Below are 22,324 nucleotides of genomic sequence, written 5' to 3' on the forward strand. Positions count from 1 at the left end.
GCTACAGCCTCTTGTCTCAATTAAGAAAATCTCTTAGGAGTCTTTTGTGGTCGATGGGTATATGCTCCGTATGTACCAGTAAGAGAACAGGAAATTCCACATTCAAAGTTAATAATGTTAAAAACAGTACGTAGAACAAATAAGCAAGGCAGTTATACAGGGAGGAAGATGGCCTTCAAATATTGAGAAGTGTAGAATCAAAGAATAAATCAAATTGGAAAGGACCTTGGGAGGTCATCTGATCTGTCTTCCTGCTTAAAGAAGGATCTATGTGCCATTTACGAGAAGGCTTGGATTGGGTAGTCAATAACAACAGCAAACTTTCTGCAATATTATTTTCTTGGATAGATGGGATCAATACAGAATCCTGGGGATGAGCAGCCATACAGTAGGTCTGTAAGGAACTCGGAGCCAAGGAAGAGCATTATGGATGACATTCAGTCTCCTAGGTAGGGCTTGAATTGGCTCCACTGACAAAGGATGATGTCCATGTTCTTGGCCTGTGTTTATTACTATTTTGACACCTATGTGGTTTTCCATATGAGAAACCACCCATTCTTTCTCTCATTAGTCATTTTTGGGTGTTTGGCTACAAATGTTGTCTTTTGTCTCTTTATTATACGCTCAGGCATTCTACCTTCCTTCCAATTCAGAATAAAGTTGCTGTCTTGCAACTATTATGATTGTTCCTGACAATTGATTCAACAGACAAAAGCATTAACAAATAATACTGCAATAAATACGACTAGGTGCACATTACATATCCAGACAAAGAAAATAATGTGAGGTGATACAATGACAGTGAATTTCAAATATGCCAGGTTATTTGAACTAATTAATATCATCACAGCAAAGAAAATAAATGGTTACATACAATGTGAAGTGACAAAATGACAGTGAATTTCAAATATGTCAGGTTATTTGAACTAATTAATATCATCACACAAAACATGGAAATAAAGATTTGACATCAGACTTTATGTAATGCTTTTTGTGGAGCTAGAGAATGTGCAGAGTCCAGACATGGTATTCTGTCCTGCCTGCAGAAGATGGCCAAAGACTTTGTGATTGTATTCACTTGGCACTTTACCTACTGTGCAAACACACACATTTAATAAAGGCTGCAATTCTTATTCTTCACTACGGGAGAGTATTTTTAGGTATTCTGTTCAAGCAGTTCCTCTATTCTGTCCTGCACACTGCTGAGTGACCTGCACTAAACTGAAATACAAGTTGAGTCATAATTATGAGGGAAAAGGACCATGTATTTTATTATGCTTCCTCTGTTGTGACTAAGGACTAGACAACAAAGACCAGAACCATATCAGATAGCCCATGTATCACCAGCAGGTTCCCAGCTAGTAACAAGTTGTAAGTGCAGTATATAAGCTTTGGAGTAAACGTGCCAAGATTCTTTAAGAAATCCAAATATTGTTCTTTGCAGGGTTGAACATAACACCAGAAAAAGAAAGAATTTTTTATGTTATCCAGCACAGAAAACCGGAACTGAAAATTAGTATTATAAACTCTGCGTAAGTTAGTAAAAGGTTTTACTTGTTAGTAAAAGGTCCAGTATGAATTTAGGATGAGAATTTATATGCCTTTCCACCTTCCCCAGTCACATAGGGGATTATCTGTTCTGCAGGCAATCCCCTGTTCTAGAAGCAATGCAAAGGAAACAGAACTGAACTTTAAAACCAGCTCTGACAAAACGCTTTAACCTCCTTTTATTTTCTTCAGCTTTATTTCACTTTTCTCCCAGCACTGCCATCATTCAACAAATCATAAAATATAAAGGAAAAGGAAGACTCTTCCATTTCCAGCTTTCATGTTGAGTCAAGCCTTATCAGCATGAGATAAGATTTATCGTCTTGATCCACTGGAGGAAAAAACAAACCAAAAACAAAAAAACAACCCAAGAAAGAAAAGTAATTGCTTATTTTGTAACAATGGATCTTACCTAAAATTCTCGCACCTGCTTTGCACAGTCTGTGCCCCACAGTGTAGTACAGTCAGATGAGAAAAAGCTTAATCCAGGTGCATGATTTGCAGCCACATCTCTGGGTTGTAACTTTTATCTTTATATGATTGGTAATTAAAGAAGACTACCGTGTCATCTTGTATTGGGTTACAAAATTATTATGAATACATTAACTATGACGTATGAAGGGCTTAAGTGTGCTTGGAATTTCCGATATGACAAATGGGATGGAATAGCTTCACATGACAAATATCAGATATTCATCAAAGCAAGCAGTCAGTAAAATTGTGCAACTATGTGGGTGCAGGAAAAGCGATGATTCATTTACAGATGTGCTGATGATAATTTTTTCACTATCACATATAACCTGGGGCACATCAGGAACCAGACAAGTATCTAAACAACCACCGTTATTTTCAGTTGGACAAACTGTTGCAAAAAATTTGACATAAACTGTCTTCAGCTCCTCTTTGAAACAATTTTGGCTAGATGTAAGAAACAAAACCCATAGAAATATCCTTTTGGGATTAATTCTCTAAAAATAACAACTGAAAAACCTACTGACTTAACTCTAAAATACGCCATTTCCCTTCCAGGTGTGATTTTTGCTGCTAGTAGACTTATCTGCAAGAGGTTGGTATCATTTATCTTTCTAAAAGCTTCCAAAAACTTATTTTAATTCCTAGAGGACTTAACTCTAAAATCCCCCATTTCCCTTCCAGGTGTGATTTTTGCTGCTATTCGACTTTTCTGCACGAGGTTGGTATCATTTATCTTTCTAAAAGCTTCCAAAAACTTATTTTAATTCCTAGAGGCTCTGCCTAGAGGTGGAAATGGCAATCTGTTCCAGAAACAAGTCAACGTTGCAGCACCATTTAGAAGGAAGAATATGAGAGAGGGCAGGTGCCATATTTCAGCCTGTTAATATGCACATTACAGCGTAACCTAATGTAAAATGGGAAAAAAGTGCTTCCACTTGGAGGGAATCCTAGTGAAAATCTTCAAAATATTGCAAAGAATAATTCAAGTTCTCAGGAAGCAAGTAACTTCTTGACTGAGAACATCACTAGTTTTTTATTTTCTTGTATCTAAAACTCATGGGTGATATTTTGAAAGGTTTGACTGAACTGGGTCACTCAGCCTTGGTTATGGTTTGGCATTTCCTTCTGTGCAGGGCGATCCATAGGGAATGCCGTTCATACCAACACTGGAATACAGCAGGATGACTCAGTCCTAATCAGCGTTCTTTTTTCTTATTAAGAAACAAGTATTTGGCTTCCCCAACTGCTAAAGTGATAGCTCACGTTGTAACTCTCAGAGCGTTGGTCACCCTGACTCACATTCTAAGAGAAGGAAAGTGACCTGTAACCTGTGATCTGCAGATTATTAATTGCTATCTAGACAAGCAGCTACTGAAAACAGAACACCTGTATTTTGCTAAATAAATTTAGCCCCTTGCTTAGCTAGACCATAGCACAGGCTCTGAAGATGAGCCATGTCTCTAATTTCCAATCCAAAACTTCGCTGAATTTATTAATCAAGTCAATGGGGAAAAACAGGTAAAAATCTTAAGTAAACATGGAGGTGTTTTCTTCTTTCACTAATACGTAAATCACAACAGAAAGGTAGCCAGTGTACAGGCAAAGTGTGTGATCATTGTTACACTTACAGCACAAATGGGCTTAATGACAAAGTTAAACAAATCTCAATTAAAGACACAATGACTCTAGACAGACAAAACCCATCACTCTCCCAGCTTCCCACTAACTAGGTCTCCAAGCATGGAAAAGTTGCCAGCTATGGGGAACACTTTAGAAAGTTAATGACAGAAAAATGGGATTCACTGGAGACTGTAATCTTAACTCCAGTAAGCATTGCCAGAGGCCCGACATGAAGAAACAAGTACTATTTCAAGCAGACTGCAAAGCCAAGGGAAAGATTAACATCTGCCAGAATCAGCTACAGATGAGATTCTTATTGATCCTTGAACGTTACAAGAATTTAAAAGGGCTAAAAGGAAACTTAAAGAAAACAATCACGTGTCTGTGGATTTGGTTTGTAAATTTAAATACCTTTCCCTACATTTCACTATATATTTTCCAATAGCTGTGTATGATGTAGCTCAGCGTTACAAGGCAGAAGAGGTATTTCTTCCAACTTATTCACTTTATTGTCAAGCTTAGTCTTGTATGAAAAGTGGAGACAGGGAGCAGTTCTGTTGCTGTAACTAGCATTGCTGTTACTCGCCTCCGAGCCATTGATTTTCATGTTTAGGCTGTGTTGCTGTGGATTTTGCTTCTCCCTTATCCGTGTCTATCCCTATTAACAAGATTAAGACAGTGCTCGCATTCTTCTAATTAAAACGCCGTAATTCTGGGAAGAGATTCCAAGTCTTCTTTTAGCAGGGTAATCGCTGTATCTGTGAGTTCAAGTCGCTATATTTTAACATCAAAGTTTGTGCAAAAAGAGCCCTCTTCCAGGCAGGCCACAGCTCTTTGTCCGCCCTGGTTTGAATTACACGCTGGGTTGGGTAGTAGCGGTATCAATAGCATTTCCATACCACAGCTCGCTGCAGCGCTGCCTCACGCTGAGGAGTTTACAGGGTTTGGAGTTGTCACCCCTCTCGGAGGCTAAGCAACCAAAGGCTCTTCCCATCTTGTCATGCTAGGAACATCCGTGCTTTTCTCTGCAACATTTTTCCCTTACCGAACGGGAAGACCCCACCTCGAAGGCTGTGTCCAGTTTTGGGCCCCCCACCACAAGAAAGACATTGAGGTGCTGGAGCGGGTCCAGAGAAGGGTAACGAAGCTGGTGAGGGGGCTGGAAAACAAATTGTATGAGGAGCGGCTGAGGGAGTTGGGACTGTTTAGTGTGAGGAAGAGGAGGCTGAGGGGAGACCTCATCACTCTACAACTACTTGAAAGGACACTGTAGAGAGGTTGGTGCTGGGCTCTTCTCACAGGTACTAGACGATTCTATGATTCTATGAACAAAGCTTGTGAGGGGTCTGGAGAGTAAGTCTTATGAGGAGAGGCTGAGGGAGCTGGGGTTGTTCAGTCTGGGGAAGAGGAGGCTGAGGGGAAACCTTCTCGCACTCTACAACTCCCTGGAAGGAGGGTGTAGAGAGGCCGGGGTCGGTCTCTTCTCCCAAGTTACACATGATAGGACAAGGGGTAATGGGTTCAAGTTGCGCCAGGGTAGGTTTAGACTGGACATTAGGAAGGAATTCTTCACAAAGAGAGTGGTCGGGCATTGGAACAGGCTGTCCAGGGAGGTGGTTGAGTCACCATCCCTGGCTGTGTTTAAGAACCGTTTAGATGTGGTGTTGGGGGATATGGTGTAGGGGAGAACTTTAGAGTAGGGTGGATGGCTGGACTCGATGATCCCGAGGGTCTCTTCCAGCCTAGATAATTCTAGATAATTCTGTGAACTTCAAGCCGTATTGCACTGACCAGCTGTAGCCTTCAAATACTATTTAAAAGTTATTATTTCTGTAGCTTCTCATTCCTACAGCAAGTTACCATTCCACAACCCTCAGAAGTACCTCCTCCCACTCTGACTCGTTCCCCCATACACAGCAAGTTACCATTCCACAAGTTACCATTCCACAACCTCCTCCCACTCTGACTCGTTCCCCCATATCTTCTGTGAGGTATGTGATACAGTTTTGTTTAATCAGCTCCTGCAAGATGGTTTTGATGGATGTAGGGTGAGAAAACTTGTTACAGCAGTTTGGTCATTCCCAGTTCCAAGGGTTCACACATTCAATCTACTGATTGGCCTCACTATGGAAATGGCAAAAAGATTCATACCTAATATAAGAAAAATAGTACATTGGTAAACACAGTAACAGATATCTTCTGTGAGGTATGTGATACAGTTTTGTTTAATCAGCTCCTGCAAGATGGTTTTGATGGATGTAGGGTGAGAAAACTTGTTACAGCAGTTTAGTAATTCCCAGTTCCAAGAGTTCCCACATTCAATCTACTGATTGGCCTCACTATGGAAATGGCAAAAAGATTCATACCTAATAGAAGAGAAGACAGCAAGGAAAATAGTACATTGGTAAACACAGTAACAGAAAACTTCCCATCCTGGCCTGCTTTTATTAGAACTCCCACATTTCAAACTCTAGATACCAGGGAAGTCAGTGAACCCCACAGAAAGCTGAAATGTAAACAGTTTAGCAGTTAACAGTTAAACAGTTAAAGTTAACAGATGTTAACAGTGAAAGTAAAAGTTAACAGTTTAAGATGTCAAACCACATCAGCAATTAGCATCGCTTTGCAATTTAGGCATTTAAATTTATTCAAACTCAGAATCAGGCCAAAGAGAGTTCTAGAAAAAGAGCAGAAACATGCAAGTGCACAATTAAAAGGCAAGAGATGCATCTTACTCATTATTCTTTTTGACTGTAGCAGAAAATGCATTCAGCAACCAGATGATGCCAGAAAACAGAAAAGGAACATGTAGAAACCCCACAAATATTCCTAACGTAAGTGTGTTGCCAAATGCAGATTTATAAGAATGTTGAAGCTGACAGGTTAGTCCAACTCACTGTTTCCCGTTCTTAAGCAGAGGTTGCTGAAGCCTGAACTTCATTTAAACTTCTTTGCACTTTGTTCTTTGCTTAAAGGATTCCCATGTGTGAGAGAAGCACAAGAAAGGATCAGGTCTTTTCTTTACAAACATTTTTTCTGTTTAACTGTCCTTTTGCATAGAATATCTGTACGACCAGGAGAACTGTTCAAAGACAGAGGCATTTATTTCAGAGACAGCTGTGGACTCCCAGCAAGGGAGAACATGTTGCACTCTGTGTCATCATTTACTTCTCTGCCTGTTATGCTGGTCCTCACTCCAGCTCCGTGTGAGGTGAGGATGTTGCAGAGTGGTCAGGCTGGTTCGAGATGCAGACAAAACCCCTTCCCACATTTAAATTTCACCTTCAGTTTCATTTCACCTTCAAATGTCTGGGTGGGGAAGAAAAACCTCCTCTCTTAAAACATTCCCAGCAGCTGCCTCCCCTCAAACTCTGACAGAATAGAAGGACAGAAAACTCCTACTCACCCACTGGGTCTGCGCCCAGAAACCCACAGCACACAGCTCAAGTGTGGACCCAGTTCAAACTGTCTTTGCTTTCTGGGATTAGTGGGATCTTTCGAGCAGCAGCTGCCTGGCACACTCAGGTCACTCGCACTAGAATACACGTACAGTCGCTGAAAATCTCATTTGTTTCAAATTTCTTTGTACGGTGGTACAAAAGAGAAAAAGGGTACCAAAAATGAAAATGATGAGCTTTAATAATAATCAAATGCTAGCATTGCTGTTAGAATTCAGCTGCTTCTTATTAATCAGGGCAGTTAGTTAATTAATTTGGACGAGAATCAGGGTTTATATTCCTTTCAGAATAGCTGGAATAAGATCACTAGTTGGAAAAGTTTACTGGCCCTTAAAGATACTGTAATTTTCTGCCTTAACTACTTTTGGCTGTAAGACAGGCTAGTAACATTGTAATCTGATTGCCCTCATACTTTCTTTTCCCAGATGAATTCCAGTTTGATTTCGGTAGTTTCATAAAGTCTGAAATTCCAGTTCTTTCTTCTCTTTTCTTCTGAAATTCTCTTCTTTCTTCTCTCCCTCTTTCTAGAGGGAGAGAAGGACAGGCCACACACAGACTCTCAGCAGCTCTTCTGGACTCACTGTTTCAAGCAGCAACTAGGGAACAACTCTCTTCCTGGATTTATCCCATTTATGCTACAGTAGTTTTCCTTCCAGTTACTGACTTGAGATCTTCAGTCACTCCTCTGTGCCAATAAGTTAAGATTTATGAAAGCCTGGAGTTCTAAAAAATATATGTACCGTTTGAAGTCTATATTGGAAGTTCCAAAGTAATCATCACATATCAGTCATTACTTTTAGGATTTGCTTTATAGATGCTAATATAGGGATGATATACAACTGTAGTATGCTACGATAATTTATTTTTAGACAGCATTTTTATTTCTAGTTCACTTCATTTTACCAGTTTTATGCCATTGAGGCTTTTGCCTTCAGGAGAGTCCGATTCACATGCTCGTTCTAAGGCTATTTTCTGTTACTTATTTTCAGAAAGATTTCTCACTAGTTTTGATAAGTGACTATTAAATCATTTTTCCTTCACTGTATTTAAAGAGATTTTTACCCTGAGACAATTGATGTATCTTTTATTTAATGGCTGTCAGTTTGTCTTTGTTATCTTAAATAGGATAAAATTTTCTTTCCTGTCAGGGTGGCACGTTTAACACTGCACCAGCAGCCAACCTTTCTCAGTAAGAGCTGCGCCCCAGTGCAAGTTTTTACTGGTATGGCTGTCACGACCTGAAGATCATGTAATTTTTTCAAAAGGAAGCCATATTTTAGATGCCTGTTTATGACTCTAAATTCCTATCACCATATATTACATGCGAGGGTGTCACAATGCCTCACTTTACATTCTTAGAAGTCTCGATTATGTTTTACAACTCAGAAAGTGAACCTTTTAAAGGTGAGCTCTGTCTGACCCGTGTCACGAGTCTGTCACCTACTGCAAGGAACCACCTGCAGGCTGGGGCTCTCCCACCAGGCAGCTTCACTCGGCAACCTGGGCTCTGAGGAGAAGGACCCTCCACGAGAGAAGCACAAGAAAGGATCAGGTCTTTTCTTTACAAACATTTTTTCTGTTTAACTGTCCTTTTGCATAGAATATCTGTACGACCAGGAGAACTGTTCAAAGACAGAGGCATTTATTTCAGAGACAGCTGTGGACTCCCAGCAAGGGAGAACATGTTGCACTCTGTGTCATCATTTACTTCTCTGCCTGTTATGCTGGTCCTCACTCCAGCTCCGTGTGAGGTGAGGATGTTGCAGAGTGGTCAGGCTGGTTCGAGATGCAGACAAAACCCCTTCCCACATTTAAATTTCACCTTCAGTTTCATTTCACCTTCAAATGTCTGGGTGGGGAAGAAAAACCTCCTCTCTTAAAACATTCCCAGCAGCTGCCTCCCCTCAAACTCTGACAGAATAGAAGGACAGAAAACTCCTACTCACCCACTGGGTCTGCGCCCAGAAACCCACAGCACACAGCTCAAGTGTGGACCCAGTTCAAACTGTCTTTGCTTTCTGGGATTAGTGGGATCTTTCGAGCAGCAGCTGCCTGGCACACTCAGGTCACTCGCACTAGAATACACGTACAGTCGCTGAAAATCTCATTTGTTTCAAATTTCTTTGTACGGTGGTACAAAAGAGAAAAAGGGTACCAAAAATGAAAATGATGAGCTTTAATAATAATCAAATGCTAGCATTGCTGTTAGAATTCAGCTGCTTCTTATTAATCAGGGCAGTTAGTTAATTAATTTGGACGAGAATCAGGGTTTATATTCCTTTCAGAATAGCTGGAATAAGATCACTAGTTGGAAAAGTTTACTGGCCCTTAAAGATACTGTAATTTTCTGCCTTAACTACTTTTGGCTGTAAGACAGGCTAGTAACATTGTAATCTGATTGCCCTCATACTTTCTTTTCCCAGATGAATTCCAGTTTGATTTCGGTAGTTTCATAAAGTCTGAAATTCCAGTTCTTTCTTCTCTTTTCTTCTGAAATTCTCTTCTTTCTTCTCTCCCTCTTTCTAGAGGGAGAGAAGGACAGGCCACACACAGACTCTCAGCAGCTCTTCTGGACTCACTGTTTCAAGCAGCAACTAGGGAACAACTCTCTTCCTGGATTTATCCCATTTATGCTACAGTAGTTTTCCTTCCAGTTACTGACTTGAGATCTTCAGTCACTCCTCTGTGCCAATAAGTTAAGATTTATGAAAGCCTGGAGTTCTAAAAAATATATGTACCGTTTGAAGTCTATATTGGAAGTTCCAAAGTAATCATCACATATCAGTCATTACTTTTAGGATTTGCTTTATAGATGCTAATATAGGGATGATATACAACTGTAGTATGCTACGATAATTTATTTTTAGACAGCATTTTTATTTCTAGTTCACTTCATTTTACCAGTTTTATGCCATTGAGGCTTTTGCCTTCAGGAGAGTCCGATTCACATGCTCGTTCTAAGGCTATTTTCTGTTACTTATTTTCAGAGAGATTTCTCACTAGTTTTGATAAGTGACTATTAAATCATTTTTCCTTCACTGTATTTAAAGAGATTTTTACCCTGAGACAATTGATGTATCTTTTATTTAATGGCTGTCAGTTTGTCTTTGTTATCTTAAATAGGATAAAATTTTCTTTCCTGTCAGGGTGGCACGTTTAACACTGCACCAGCAGCCAACCTTTCTCAGTAAGAGCTGCGCCCCAGTGCAAGTTTTTACTGGTATGGCTGTCACGACCTGAAGATCATGTAATTTTTTCAAAAGGAAGCCATATTTTAGATGCCTGTTTATGACTCTAAATTCCTATCACCATATATTACATGCGAGGGTGTCACAATGCCTCACTTTACATTCTTAGAAGTCTCGATTATGTTTTACAACTCAGAAAGTGAACCTTTTAAAGGTGAGCTCTGTCTGAGCTCTGTCATCCTGAGTCTATTACCTACTGCAAGGAACCACCTGCAGGCTGGGGCTCTCCCACCAGGCAGCTTCACTCAGCAACCTGGGCTCTGAGGAGAAGGACCCTCCATGAAGGTGATGGGCAATAGACTTGTTTTCCTCTTGTTGAGCTGCTCTGCAGAGGCAGTAGCCGTTGAAAAATCTCTGTGCTAGGAGGAGGATAGATCTATGTACTACTTCAGGAGGATAGAAACAGTTCCCATTATTTATGCCCCAATAAGCATAAAATAAACCTTAAGTATTTTCCAAAGCCTTAGTGGTTTCTGATTTGGTGAATCCCCACCATGCAGGTCAAGACTCAGTGCTATTTTACCTTCAGTACCCCAAAATGGTTTCCTCTTGTTGAGCTTCTCTGCAGAGGCAGTAGCCGTTGAAAAATCTCTGTACTCGAAGGTGATGGGCAATAGACTTGCTCCTCACCTGGAGTATTGTGTGCAGGTCTGGAGCCCTCAATATAAGAAGGCTCTGTCTGAGCTCTGTCATCCTGAGTCTATTACCTACTGCAAGGAACCACCTGCAGGCTGGGGCTCTCCCACCAGGCAGCTTCACTCAGCAACCTGGGCTCTGAGGAGAAGGACCCTCCATGAAGGTGATGGGCAATAGACTTGTTTTCCTCTTGTTGAGCTGCTCTGCAGAGGCAGTAGCCGTTGAAAAATCTCTGTGCTAGGAGGAGGATAGATCTATGTACTACTTCAGGAGGATAGAAACAGTTCCCATTATTTATGCCCCAATAAGCATAAAATAAACCTTAAGTATTTTCCAAAGCCTTAGTGGTTTCTGATTTGGTGAATCCCCACCATGCAGGTCAAGACTCAGTGCTATTTTACCTTCAGTACCCCAAAATGGATTGATGCATCATGTGCTATCAGGCATTCTTGTTATTACCCTTGCTTAGACTAAACTTGAGTCAGAAATCTAGAGGTAGGTATTTGTTGCACATCCTGTGATGACGATGATCATGGTGACATGATGCATGCTCATCGCTGCAGGGCAGCATTCTTCTCAGTCTACTGCTCTCCCTAGAAATACTCAAAGGAACATTTCAGTACTGGAGGCATTTGGAACAAAAGGAAGTGTATGAGACACAGAGAGCTTCCAACTGGCTCTCCAGCACACAGAAAGCTCAGGATGAGTCACTGCAGATATAACAGAGGAATGAAATCTTGAGTCCAGTAGAAATTCCCATCTTCTTGCTCATCAGCTAAGATCAAGGGAAAGCTGAACTGCAGTGCCTCTGACACCCCTCTTAGTCATAATGGCTTGAGGATTCCCTTCAAGGTCTCTCAGGTCTCCACAGTTTTTTTCCCTGAATTGCTCCTGCTAGATTTTAATTCATATAGCTGTTCAAATGTCTCAGTGAGGAAGATGTGCCAGTAGACACCTTCTCTTTAACAGCAACTTCAGCAGCTACTGCCTCCCTCATTCCTCGCTGACTACCAGAAGCAGTGAGATAAAACTAATACAGTACTTATTGCTTATTTTGGTGACCTCCATGATCCCATTTGCTGCACAGGCAGCCAAGCATATCATCCATCATTGCAAATCACACCAGAAAAGAAGTGTAGGCAGCCAAGCATATCATCATTGCAAATCACACCAGAAAAGAAGTGGCAGTTCACTGACTGCAAACCATCTGGTACCAGTAGCCCCAGCACAGCACACGTGCTCCATGTGTCACTGGAAAGAACTGCACAGAATTCACTGCTGGGTCAAACTCCATACACTATGAACAACTTCTTTTGTCACTGTTGAATAAAGCAACCACTTCTCATCTGTGAAATGGAGAAGTCTAATCAAATCCTCTGGGGACTCTATTGGCTTATTCAATACACTGAAAACTATTATTTCCTGCTTTTATGATGTTGATTTTCTTCTATTTCCTGTAATCTGAATTATGAAATTGGTAAATCAGATGTGTGTTCTCACAAACCTAATTCCTTGTTCTTCCAGACCTCCTGCATGAACTGCATGAGATTTGAGAGTAACTAGGTTATTTGCACTAGGGAGATCACTTCTGAAGTACAAGTCATTTCAAAAATTCAAGATATATCATCATTTCTATAGTTATGAGGACAAAAAGGTTCAAATATTCTGCTTATTATTTGCATAACCCTAAAATACTCCAACAACTTCAAGAACAACAGAAAACATTTCAAACTGCATCATGCTTTAGATTACAGGATCCTTAGCCTATGTTTATCGCCTATGTTTATTTTTATTTAGAAAATAATTTACGTGCTGCAGTTGATTGAGCTAAACTGAGCATTATTTTATCTTGTCTCTTACTAGCGTAGGAGATACTTTAATGGAATATCCTGCATGTGCAATTAGAAGGCTGCACTGTCTTCTCTATTGAAGTAAGGCACTAAAATATTCTGTATTACAGACAAACGTGCTTTGCTTTTACTAACATTTACAGATAGTGATATCACATCGATAGCCCAGTTAAACTCCAGTGCTTCGCTTTACCTAGTCAGGCATTACTGGAAGCAGCAGGACACCCAAGAACCTCAAGACCTACAAGACAGACAGGTCTCATATATTATCATTGGTTTCTCTGCTCTAATAGCCTAATCAGTACTTTGTGCAGCAAATAGTAAGTATTTAGGATAAAAATTGGCACATAAATAAAGCTTTACTGGTGCATTATGGGCGACAAACAAGGAAAAGGCTTGCCAAAGCATTTTGGAAAAATGTGTTCCTTCAATCCAAGCAGCAGCACACTTCATGCACGCTGAGGATGCTCCCACCTGTTCAGTACTATGACAGTAATTACGTGAGGTGTCAGAGGTGTCCTGGTATAAAATCAAGGCTTGTTTCTTAGTTTCTTGGTAGAACTGTAACACAGTCATATAGCTTTAATTACTGATTGCTCCACCAGGTGTTTGTTTATTTTCCTGGTCTTTCAAGTCTCACATCCTGAGATTTCAAAAAGCAAAATAATCACTGTATTTACAGAACTGTATAATGCTAGGACAAAAACCTCAAAGAAAAAAAAATGCAGCACTCTTCAAGGGAAGCAAGAATGTGTTCCAACCTGCCTTTCAGGCAACCCTTAGATCAGTTGGTAAATACTGCATTTGTTTTACTGTAAACCCCTATGAAATATACATGTGCAAATAGCATTTTAGAGACGTATAATGTGCCAAACATATGTGCTGAGACTAAGAAATGCAAATGAAGTGAGGTTTTTTATAACCCCCAGGTCCATAATCCTGAATGCATGTAAATTCTGAAGAAATACTTACTTCAGTAGGATATTTTATTAATCTCTGGGAATGGTAGATAGAGAGAAATAGTATACTGATCCTGTCTTCAGCATCATTTGAATAACACTGCATCATTTACTGGATTCTGCCACTACTAGGAATCCGGGAAGAAGACAGTAAAAGGACTTTAAAAAAAAAGCCCTGCTGAAAATAAACTCTTTTGTGGTTAAAAAACAGCCAGTTGGAACTGAAGCAGTGTTTTCTTAGGGTGGCAGAACAGTCGGAAAAGTTGTTGGATTATTTTTGGCAGTGGCCAGCATATTATTGCTCTATCATTACTGTTATTAAACTGTCAGGAGTCCACTGAAAGGGTTATTACTTTACTAGTACATTCTTGCAAAAATATAGCATACTCATTATGTCAGCATGAAACTTTGGATTTTAGAACTTTGTTTGACCTTCCTGACACATTCATATCACTGTAACCAGCTCAAGTCCTAAATACTTGAACCACTCAGGTACAGCACAACGTGAGCCATGATGTACAGACAGCAGCAAATCCACTTTTTAAAAATCAAATAGCTTATATTTGGATCTTGGTAAGAGCCAAATGCAGTGGCCACAGTTACTGGCAGCCAGCTCTCCTGTGGACAGAAATTGTGCAGGTTTAAAACTAACCCAGTTCATGCTTTGGCGTTAGCAGCATGTTCTCCTCAGCAAAAGCACTTGAATCTACACACAGAATTTGAGCAGGATCCTTTGCAGTACAGGAGTACTTTATACAACTTTTATTTACCTTATTACATGGAACAGATAAGCTATCTAAATATTATTTCTCTCGCTTTCAATGGCACTCATGAATTTACAATCGGAAATGTATTCCACTGAGAAGGTGTCAGCATGCAGTATTTATTTGAAGAAAATAATGGGTTTCCTTTGATTTGGAGTCTATGTGAGCATTCAGAGGGTAGTAATTAAGACTGAAGTTATATCTGTCTTCACAGTAGCCAGAGGACAAGCCTTTAAGTATGTGCCTTCATGCTTCTGCAAGTTTTACATCTTCAGTTATTCTCAAGTATCACAATCAGGTAATTCTCTGCCAACAAATGACAATCTGTGATTCTTCTTCTGATTATCTACTGAATTCACTAAGATATTTCCCTGGTGTTCTAGCTGTTGCTTTCAGCCCACTGCTTTCACCAGGCTTCAGCAGCTACCCTTATCTTTTGCCTTCCTCCTCTTCACCAGGCTTCAGCAGCTACCCTTATCTTGTGGCAAATTTCTACTAAACCTGGGAGCAAAGGCTACAGTTTATGTTGCCTCAATGAAAAGAGTATTCCAGCCAAATGGCTCATTTGGACCCATTTTGAATCACATACCAAAAAAAGCCCCAAGGTTTAAGGCCTTCTTCCTGTGAAGGGTTGTCAGATTCTCTCCTAAGCCAGGAAGGCTCAAGTATGTCTCTGGCCCTCACCCGATTCCTGCCTGAATGCCAGTGAAGAAAGGAAGCTTGCCTAGGACAGAAAGAGGGTAATTCACTGGATTTTCACATCACCAGTGCTAGTTTGCCAAAGGTCTTGATGAAGAGATTCCATCAGGTAAGGACACATTTGGTTCACCCACTAAAAAGGCATCACAAGGTCATCTCCAAGTTTAATTTTGTACAACACCCTGATTTTCTGTTTTTTTCCTAAAATGGCAGCCATCCAGCACTGAGTATGACCAATTTGCCAGCTTTTAGCACGCAGTAGCTTCTTGCTCTGGCAGTATAGGAACATTAGAATTATTTTTTCTCTTTTTGTTCTTTTTCCACATGCAAACGAAAGATCTCAAGCATCATCCCTTTACTGAAGCAGATCCTCAGCAGTCAGTCTCTTATGAAATAGCTCAAGTAGAACTTGTGTTTCAGACAATCATTAGAGTCCAGTCACTATGTGAGAAGGTTCACTACTGTCTGCTGAGCTCCATGCTATTTCTTCCCCCCTCTGCTTGCTTTCACTGAATGTGATGCTGCTACAAAGCAGCCCAGCCACCTTTGCAACTGCATTTCTTCACATTCAGCTCAAACAGCGATGAGGCTAGAACCAAACTGTAGGTAGCTGGTATTTCACGGGGCATATCACGATCACCGTGTTACGTTGACAAAGACTCACAGGAGACACACAAGTTACTTTGCACTGGCTGTTCACAAGGTAAGGTGGTGGCCAGTTGGCAACCCTCCTTCAGGGTGTCCGAAGGAGTCCCAATGTGTGGGGCACTGCAGGAGGAGAAAGTATGGGGCACAAACTGCCTAATTAAGATGTGTGCCTAGCTCATTTGTGGATAGGGCATAGGGTTCATGCCTTGCAGGTACTACAAACACCACTAGCGTTGACTGATACTAGGAGTGCTGAAGTGCTGTGACAGAAGAAGGACGTGGGGCTGGGGATAGTGACGTTTAGACCAACCTGGACAACCCAGGAGACAACCCATCACCTGCATTCGCTGGCAAACAACTTGCGGGGCCGTTACTTGCAATCAGACCCAAACAAAGACGATGGAGGGTCTGAGCCCTCATTTGTCTATCGCTACTATGCAAACTCAGAGAGCGACATTGGTAGGGTCTGCTTCACTGTGCTGCACCCCTCCTGCTTTAGGTGAGCCTGGAAGATGCCCAAGAGGGGTCAGGAGCAGTGGACTGTTAACTACAGTCTGAATAAAGGTAGCTCTGTCTTCCAAACACACTGCTTTTCAAAGTCAAGAACTGCACTTTAGACAGCCTCTAGCTCTAACAGTGAAAAAGGCACAGTTTAGGGAGCCAAGTAAGTGGATTTGTCCTTGTACTCCTACTATTGAGTGGGGAAATGGTACTGAAAACACTTCTTTGCTGGCTAATTGAAACAAATACTTCTATTTCTAGCAGAACACAGAATAAGCGACTCCCAGGCTCGGCTCCGCAGTCCCACTGGCCCGATGGCATGCTGCAACCGACCCCAGCTCAGCGTCGGGAGGATATAAAGACCGTGCTGGGGGAGCAGTTTTTTGTGCAGTATACTCAGAGGTAAGCACAACACACCCGCTCTCCTCAGAGCAGACTGAAATTGCCTATTACCAGTATCGCACCAGTATCATTACCAGTATCACCTGCTTGACCAACATAAAAGTGGGGGAGAGTTGACACCTTGAACTTAAAAAAATCATCGGTGTGTCTTCTAAAGAATGAAAAGTAGGAAAGTTTGCATTTAATACTCATACTTTAGGGAAAACTTAGTTATTTGACTTATGTAATAAGTTGCTTTACTTATAACCACTAGCTAGCTATTGCCTGGCTAAAATGAGTTTCCACTTACTCTTGTCTTGTATTCTGTCTCCAGACATCATCGTATGTTTTCTGGGAAATGTTTACTTATAGCAAGATGGTCCACTTAGAAGTCACAATTTTCATTAACAACCTCTGTTTTAGTACAGATTTTTTATTTTTGGCATTGAAATGCCTGTGACAACCTTTGTGGCCAATGCACACACTACCAGCACTAGATCTGGCAGCTCTGCATCTCCCCAGAAGCTCAGGTGGCTGCACTTGGCACACGTGATGAACACCTCTAGAAAGCACCATGAAAGGGTCTAGTAACTAAGCATGTGACAAAGTTTAGAAATAACCCCCAAAATAGCCCGTAAAATATCCATATGTGTCAGCAAAGAAGTCCACAGCCTAAAGCATACCTATTATTTAAATGTTAACGTTTTTGCTTGTGTTGTCATCAAGGCTAGTCCACTTTTTCGATCTGTCAGTTTCTATTCTGCACTAATTTAATAATTTATTAAAAGATTCAATGTTGAATCTTTGGGAAAACTACCAGGTATCCCAGGTATTTGCCTGTATTTGGGCCACACTTTCCACAGAATGCTTTACCACAAGGAGAGGAAATACAGGCCAAGTTTAAAAAAAAAAAAAAAAAAAAAGAAAGTAAAGAAAAAGAAAAGAAAGAAAAAAAAGAAAAAAAAAAGAAAGAAAAAAGGAAAAAAAGAAAAAAAAGAAAACAAGAAAGAAAAAAAAAAAGCAAGATCTTTCTGATTTTGTGTTAATGGCCTTAAAGTAATAATCTTGGCATATGCAACATAAGAAACTCAGAGAAGGGAGATAACTGTAGCTGTTTTTAGAGCACTGAATCTTGTATAGCACAAAACCAGAAACAGCTCTTTGCTGACACTGCAATGTCTCTTTTCTATAGAAGGAAATAATAAAAAAAGGGTTTATGTATAAACAGAATAGGTTGAGGCTCCTATTGGCATGCCTAAATTGTGCCTGGATTTTGTTCTGCAAACCTTTTCCATTAACATTTCTGTCGGGAAAGCTAACTCTTTAGAGATGTAATGAACCATCTGATTTTAATTTGGTTGTAGAACAAGGGGTTACTCTCTGAATCATGCATAGCCAAGCTATTGAGCTACACCCAGCTCTATTTCCTTATACAGATGATGATGACTGCTCAAGCATGAGCAGCATGTGGGAAAACAGCAACCCTCAGCCTTGTTTTAAGCAAATTAAAGTAACTTTGGAACAGTAAGGATTTTCTCTCCGAGACAGACTTGATTCTCATCATTTTGTCCCCAATTCTTCCAGCCCAACTGTTGTACAAACAACTGCTAATGTGGCTTTTGGCCTTTCCCTTCTTTTCTCCCCTTAATGCAGGGACTGTAGCATCTTCACCCTCTTCAGTCACTGTCTTCACTTGGAATCTCCTGCTGATTTCTTAAATGCTTGCCCTGCACGAACGCTGCTGTTTATTTCATTTCAGCTCTTGTCTGAGATAAGACTATCTACACAAGATCCTTTGGGACATCTTGGGATTCTACATTTTCTACAAGATTGTGCTCTAGCAAAAGCCAAAGCCCCGGTTGAGCGCTTTAGCGCAGCTTGGGATTCTAGTCTGAGAAAGCTGAGCAGAAAGAAAGAGGGGGAATTTCAACAGTAAAATTGACCCACACCCAGAAAAAACATCAAGACATGCTGGGAAATCACAGTGGAACTGCTGAGCCTGATTCCTCCTTTACAAAACCCTGTTTGTCCAGTCTGTGTGCGGCTGCCTGCCTGCTGGCCGGACAGCGTGTAATTCAGGGCCAGCTGAGACATGTCAGGCAGGAGAAGGCAAAGAGACAGGGGAGGAGCCTGGCTTGGTAGTTTTTTTTTTTTTCTGTTTATACCCTGTCTCTGCTTATTAAGTCTTCAGAGAGGAAACACAATGTCTGTCCTTAACTGCAATTTCAGATCATATTTAATGTCTCTTATTCCCAGGATGCCTGCTGCTGATTTGTTAACCCAACATGCGGCTGACTTAGTCAACACACGGTAGTTACCTAACAAGGTATTACTGCTGCTGGTCTTCTACCATAAAATTGTTCTTAGCAAAGTTTTAGACTTTTGTCTTACACTTTTCCACGCCTAAACAGATGTGCGTATTCTCCAGATCCAAGGAAAGACTAGCACTGGCCCTGGATCTGCTATGCAGTGACATTGTGGAGCTTCTTGGTCTTGGAACTCTGAAAAAAGGAAGGTGTTTCCCCGTACATAATTCCCAGTACTATGTCCCCAGTGGGTTTAGCTGTGCTATACCAAAGATGCCAACACAGATGTAGCCTGTCACACACGCTGCTCCTATGTAATACCCATATTTGTCCCAATAGGCAGCTTGAATATGGAAAAATCCCATCTACCCTTGTGATGCCTGGGCTTTATCTGCCCAAAATCAGCAATGTGGTGCATCCCAAAAGAGCAAATGGCATAGAAGGAGGCTGCTGGAGGCTGCTGGAGGCTGCTGAGCCAGCCAGAGTGGTGGGGCCTGTCCACAGGGCAGGTAAGCAGGGCTGTTGAGCGTGCGATAACAGCAGGATTCGCTGGGGCTCCCCCTTCCACAAGTAATAGCTTGGCAGTCTCCACCCTAGCCCCAAGGGCACCTCTGCAGACAAATTAACTGAATGGATAGCTGTTTTAGCCAAGGGACTGCTTCTACTCTCACTGCTCGGCAGGGTATTTGCAGCCAAAAGATGAGCCCTGGCCAAAAAGGTTGCTGCAAAAATCACTAGAGATTTTACTCCTGGGAACACGCTGTCGCCATATGGTCTCCACATTAATAACACCAAACAAGTGCTTCATAAACAGTGTTCTAATAACAAATACCAGAGGAATTAATAATAATCTAACTATTATTTTTCTAATGTTCTCGCTTTATTAAGAACATTTATGCTGTCTGAATGAGCTCTTCCGGACGAACATCTGGCACGCGCACGAATACCTGATGAAATCTGTATGATTCTGGGTATCTTCTAAAATAAATTTCTTGTCAGCAACAGCATCCGTTTGTGCCAGCATGGCTTACAGTAACATTACGTTTTTCTTTTGTTCTAGGTGCATAGCGTAATGTCCATGCTGTACTACACTCTGATTATAGCTTTTTTGATCGGCACACAGGCAGCTCCAAAGTCAGAGGACAATGCTCCACTGGAGTATCCTGCAGAACACTCCCTGCTCCATACCCACCGGAGTAACAGACCCCACCTTCCCGAGGCAGCTCCACAGACATCCCACAGCCACCCTACTTGGACAATGGGTAGAAGAGAAGCTATAAATATCACCATGGACCCCAAAGTTTTTAAGAAGAGGCGTTTCCGGTCTCCTCGCGTGCTCTTCAGCACACAGCCCCCCCCGGTATCGGGGCAAGGACAGAATATGGGACTTCTCAGCAGTTCAGGTTCTCTCAACAGGACTGCCAGGACCAAGAGGACCACGCATCCCGTATTACACCGGGGAGAATTCTCAGTGTGCGACAGCGTCAGCATGTGGGTTGGGGACAAAACCACAGCCACTGACATCAAAGGCAAAGAGGTGACGGTGTTGGGAGAGGTCAACATCAACAACAACGTTTTTAAGCAGTACTTTTTCGAGACCAAGTGCAGGGACCCTAGGCCCGTCTCCAGCGGGTGCCGAGGGATCGATGCAAAGCACTGGAACTCCTACTGCACCACAACACACACCTTCGTCAAAGCCCTCACCATGGAGGGCAAGCAAGCGGCCTGGAGGTTCATCCGGATCGACACGGCCTGTGTGTGCGTGCTCAGCAGGAAGTCAGGGAGACCCTGAGATGGACCCAAATCCCACGACAGCATCCTCCTACCCCCCTACCTCAGTCTGTAAATTATTTTAAGTTATAAAGGACTGCATGGTATATTTATAGTTTATACAGTACAGAAAGAACCTCATTATTTATTAAACTCTTTTGGAAACCTTTTGTGTTTTTCGATTTATTTACTGGCAGAACCCTCCAGAAGGTGTTCACCTTAGTCTTGTTCAGCCCCGCAGCTCTGAAACTGAACAATCTTTACTTGCCATTCTACAAAAAGAAACCATTTTTCATAGTTTTCAAACACATGCCTCTCTTCCACAACAAAAGACTTTTCCTCACAAAGCCTGCCAGCTTACTGTGAAAATCTTGTAGGTTTATTTTAAACTGAAATGTTTATTCCAACTACCAAGAGAATGAAAAAGACCTTTCAAAACTTCCTTCCAGTTTTACTAATCATCCCTTAGAGAACTCCTGGTAGAAATACCAGTTCTTCATATTGCTAGATAATTTTCTAAGTAAGACCTTTAGTGCATTACTTTAAATTGCCAAATTATTTTCACTGCAAAAATAATAGATTCTGAATTATTTTGGAACTTTTGTCTGCACAAGAGTAGAATCTAGATGTATATATTTTACATTACATTAAAATTATATTTTGCAGCTCATTATTTATGTGCTATGTTAGAGTGATGGCATTGCAAGTGTCAATATACATATATAAATAAAGAGCTCATGTGGCTTGTAATTAAAATTTGAAAATTCTTTCAAGCTAGTATTTTGGCCATGAGGACTTGACATGGCAGCAAGTCTTTTTGTGCATGATATAAGAAAATTAAAAAAAAACAAACAAAAAAACCCCAACAAAACAAAACCACACACACAAAAAAACCCAAAACCCCACAGAAAACAAAAAAACCACCAAGGCTGTGTTTTAGCAAGAAGTCCCAAAATAACCCTATGCTCATAATTTCTGTGATTTGGGGAACATTGGTCTCTAAAAGTACATGGTGGAGCCTGAGGCCTGCGCTGGGTGTTGCAGTCATTGCACACTGAATAAAGCTGCTGTTTCTCTCATTGTTTCCTTTGGAAGAGCAGCTGTTATCCATTCAAGAAGCTGTTTCAAAACAAATACCGTTAAGGTTTTTCAGCTTGGTTTCTTCCAAATCCTAGAGGGCACACTTTCTCACTTGCCTTCCCTCATGCAGTTATTTCTTTAATGAAAAAAGCAGACTTCCCATATGCTTCCTCCACGTAAACACCAAAGAAGGGCAGCAGATCTCTAGAGAAAATGCTTTGTGGTAAAAAAGCACCAGTTGAAATAACCAAATCTAGGCAAGATATGTTTTCTGGTAGGACAGTGCCAGTCTGCATGAAGTGGAAGGCACCGAAACATTCCTGCTAATCACTAATTTTTCAGCCCCTTCTAGCAGGGGGTTATGGTGTGGGAGTGCAATATC

At 41.1% G+C, this 22,324-nt stretch overlaps 1 protein-coding gene across 4 annotated transcripts in view; it reads left to right on the top strand.

Moving 5' to 3' along the window:
* NGF (nerve growth factor (beta polypeptide)) overlaps positions 1-21,027 on the top strand; it is a 30,136-nt gene extending 9,109 nt beyond the window's left edge. Inside the window, exons 2-4 of one of the 4 annotated variants that reach the window (XM_014948467.1) lie at positions 2,578-2,614; positions 16,667-16,807; positions 20,153-21,027. In XM_014948467.1, the coding sequence (XP_014803953.1) occupies positions 20,165-20,884 (720 nt within the window). In that variant the 5' untranslated portion in view covers positions 2,578-2,614; positions 16,667-16,807; positions 20,153-20,164 and the 3' untranslated portion in view covers positions 20,885-21,027. The remainder of the gene's footprint in view (positions 1-2,577; positions 2,615-16,666; positions 16,808-20,152) is intronic. The other 3 variants (XM_014948470.1, XM_014948468.1, XM_014948469.1) reach the window with 3 other exon arrangements.
* Positions 21,028-22,324: the final 1,297 nt, after the last annotated feature.

This window comes from Calidris pugnax, unplaced genomic scaffold (genome assembly GCF_001431845.1).
Source record: "Calidris pugnax isolate Ruff unplaced genomic scaffold, ASM143184v1 scaffold91, whole genome shotgun sequence".
NCBI classification, from domain to species: domain Eukaryota; kingdom Metazoa; phylum Chordata; class Aves; order Charadriiformes; family Scolopacidae; genus Calidris; species Calidris pugnax.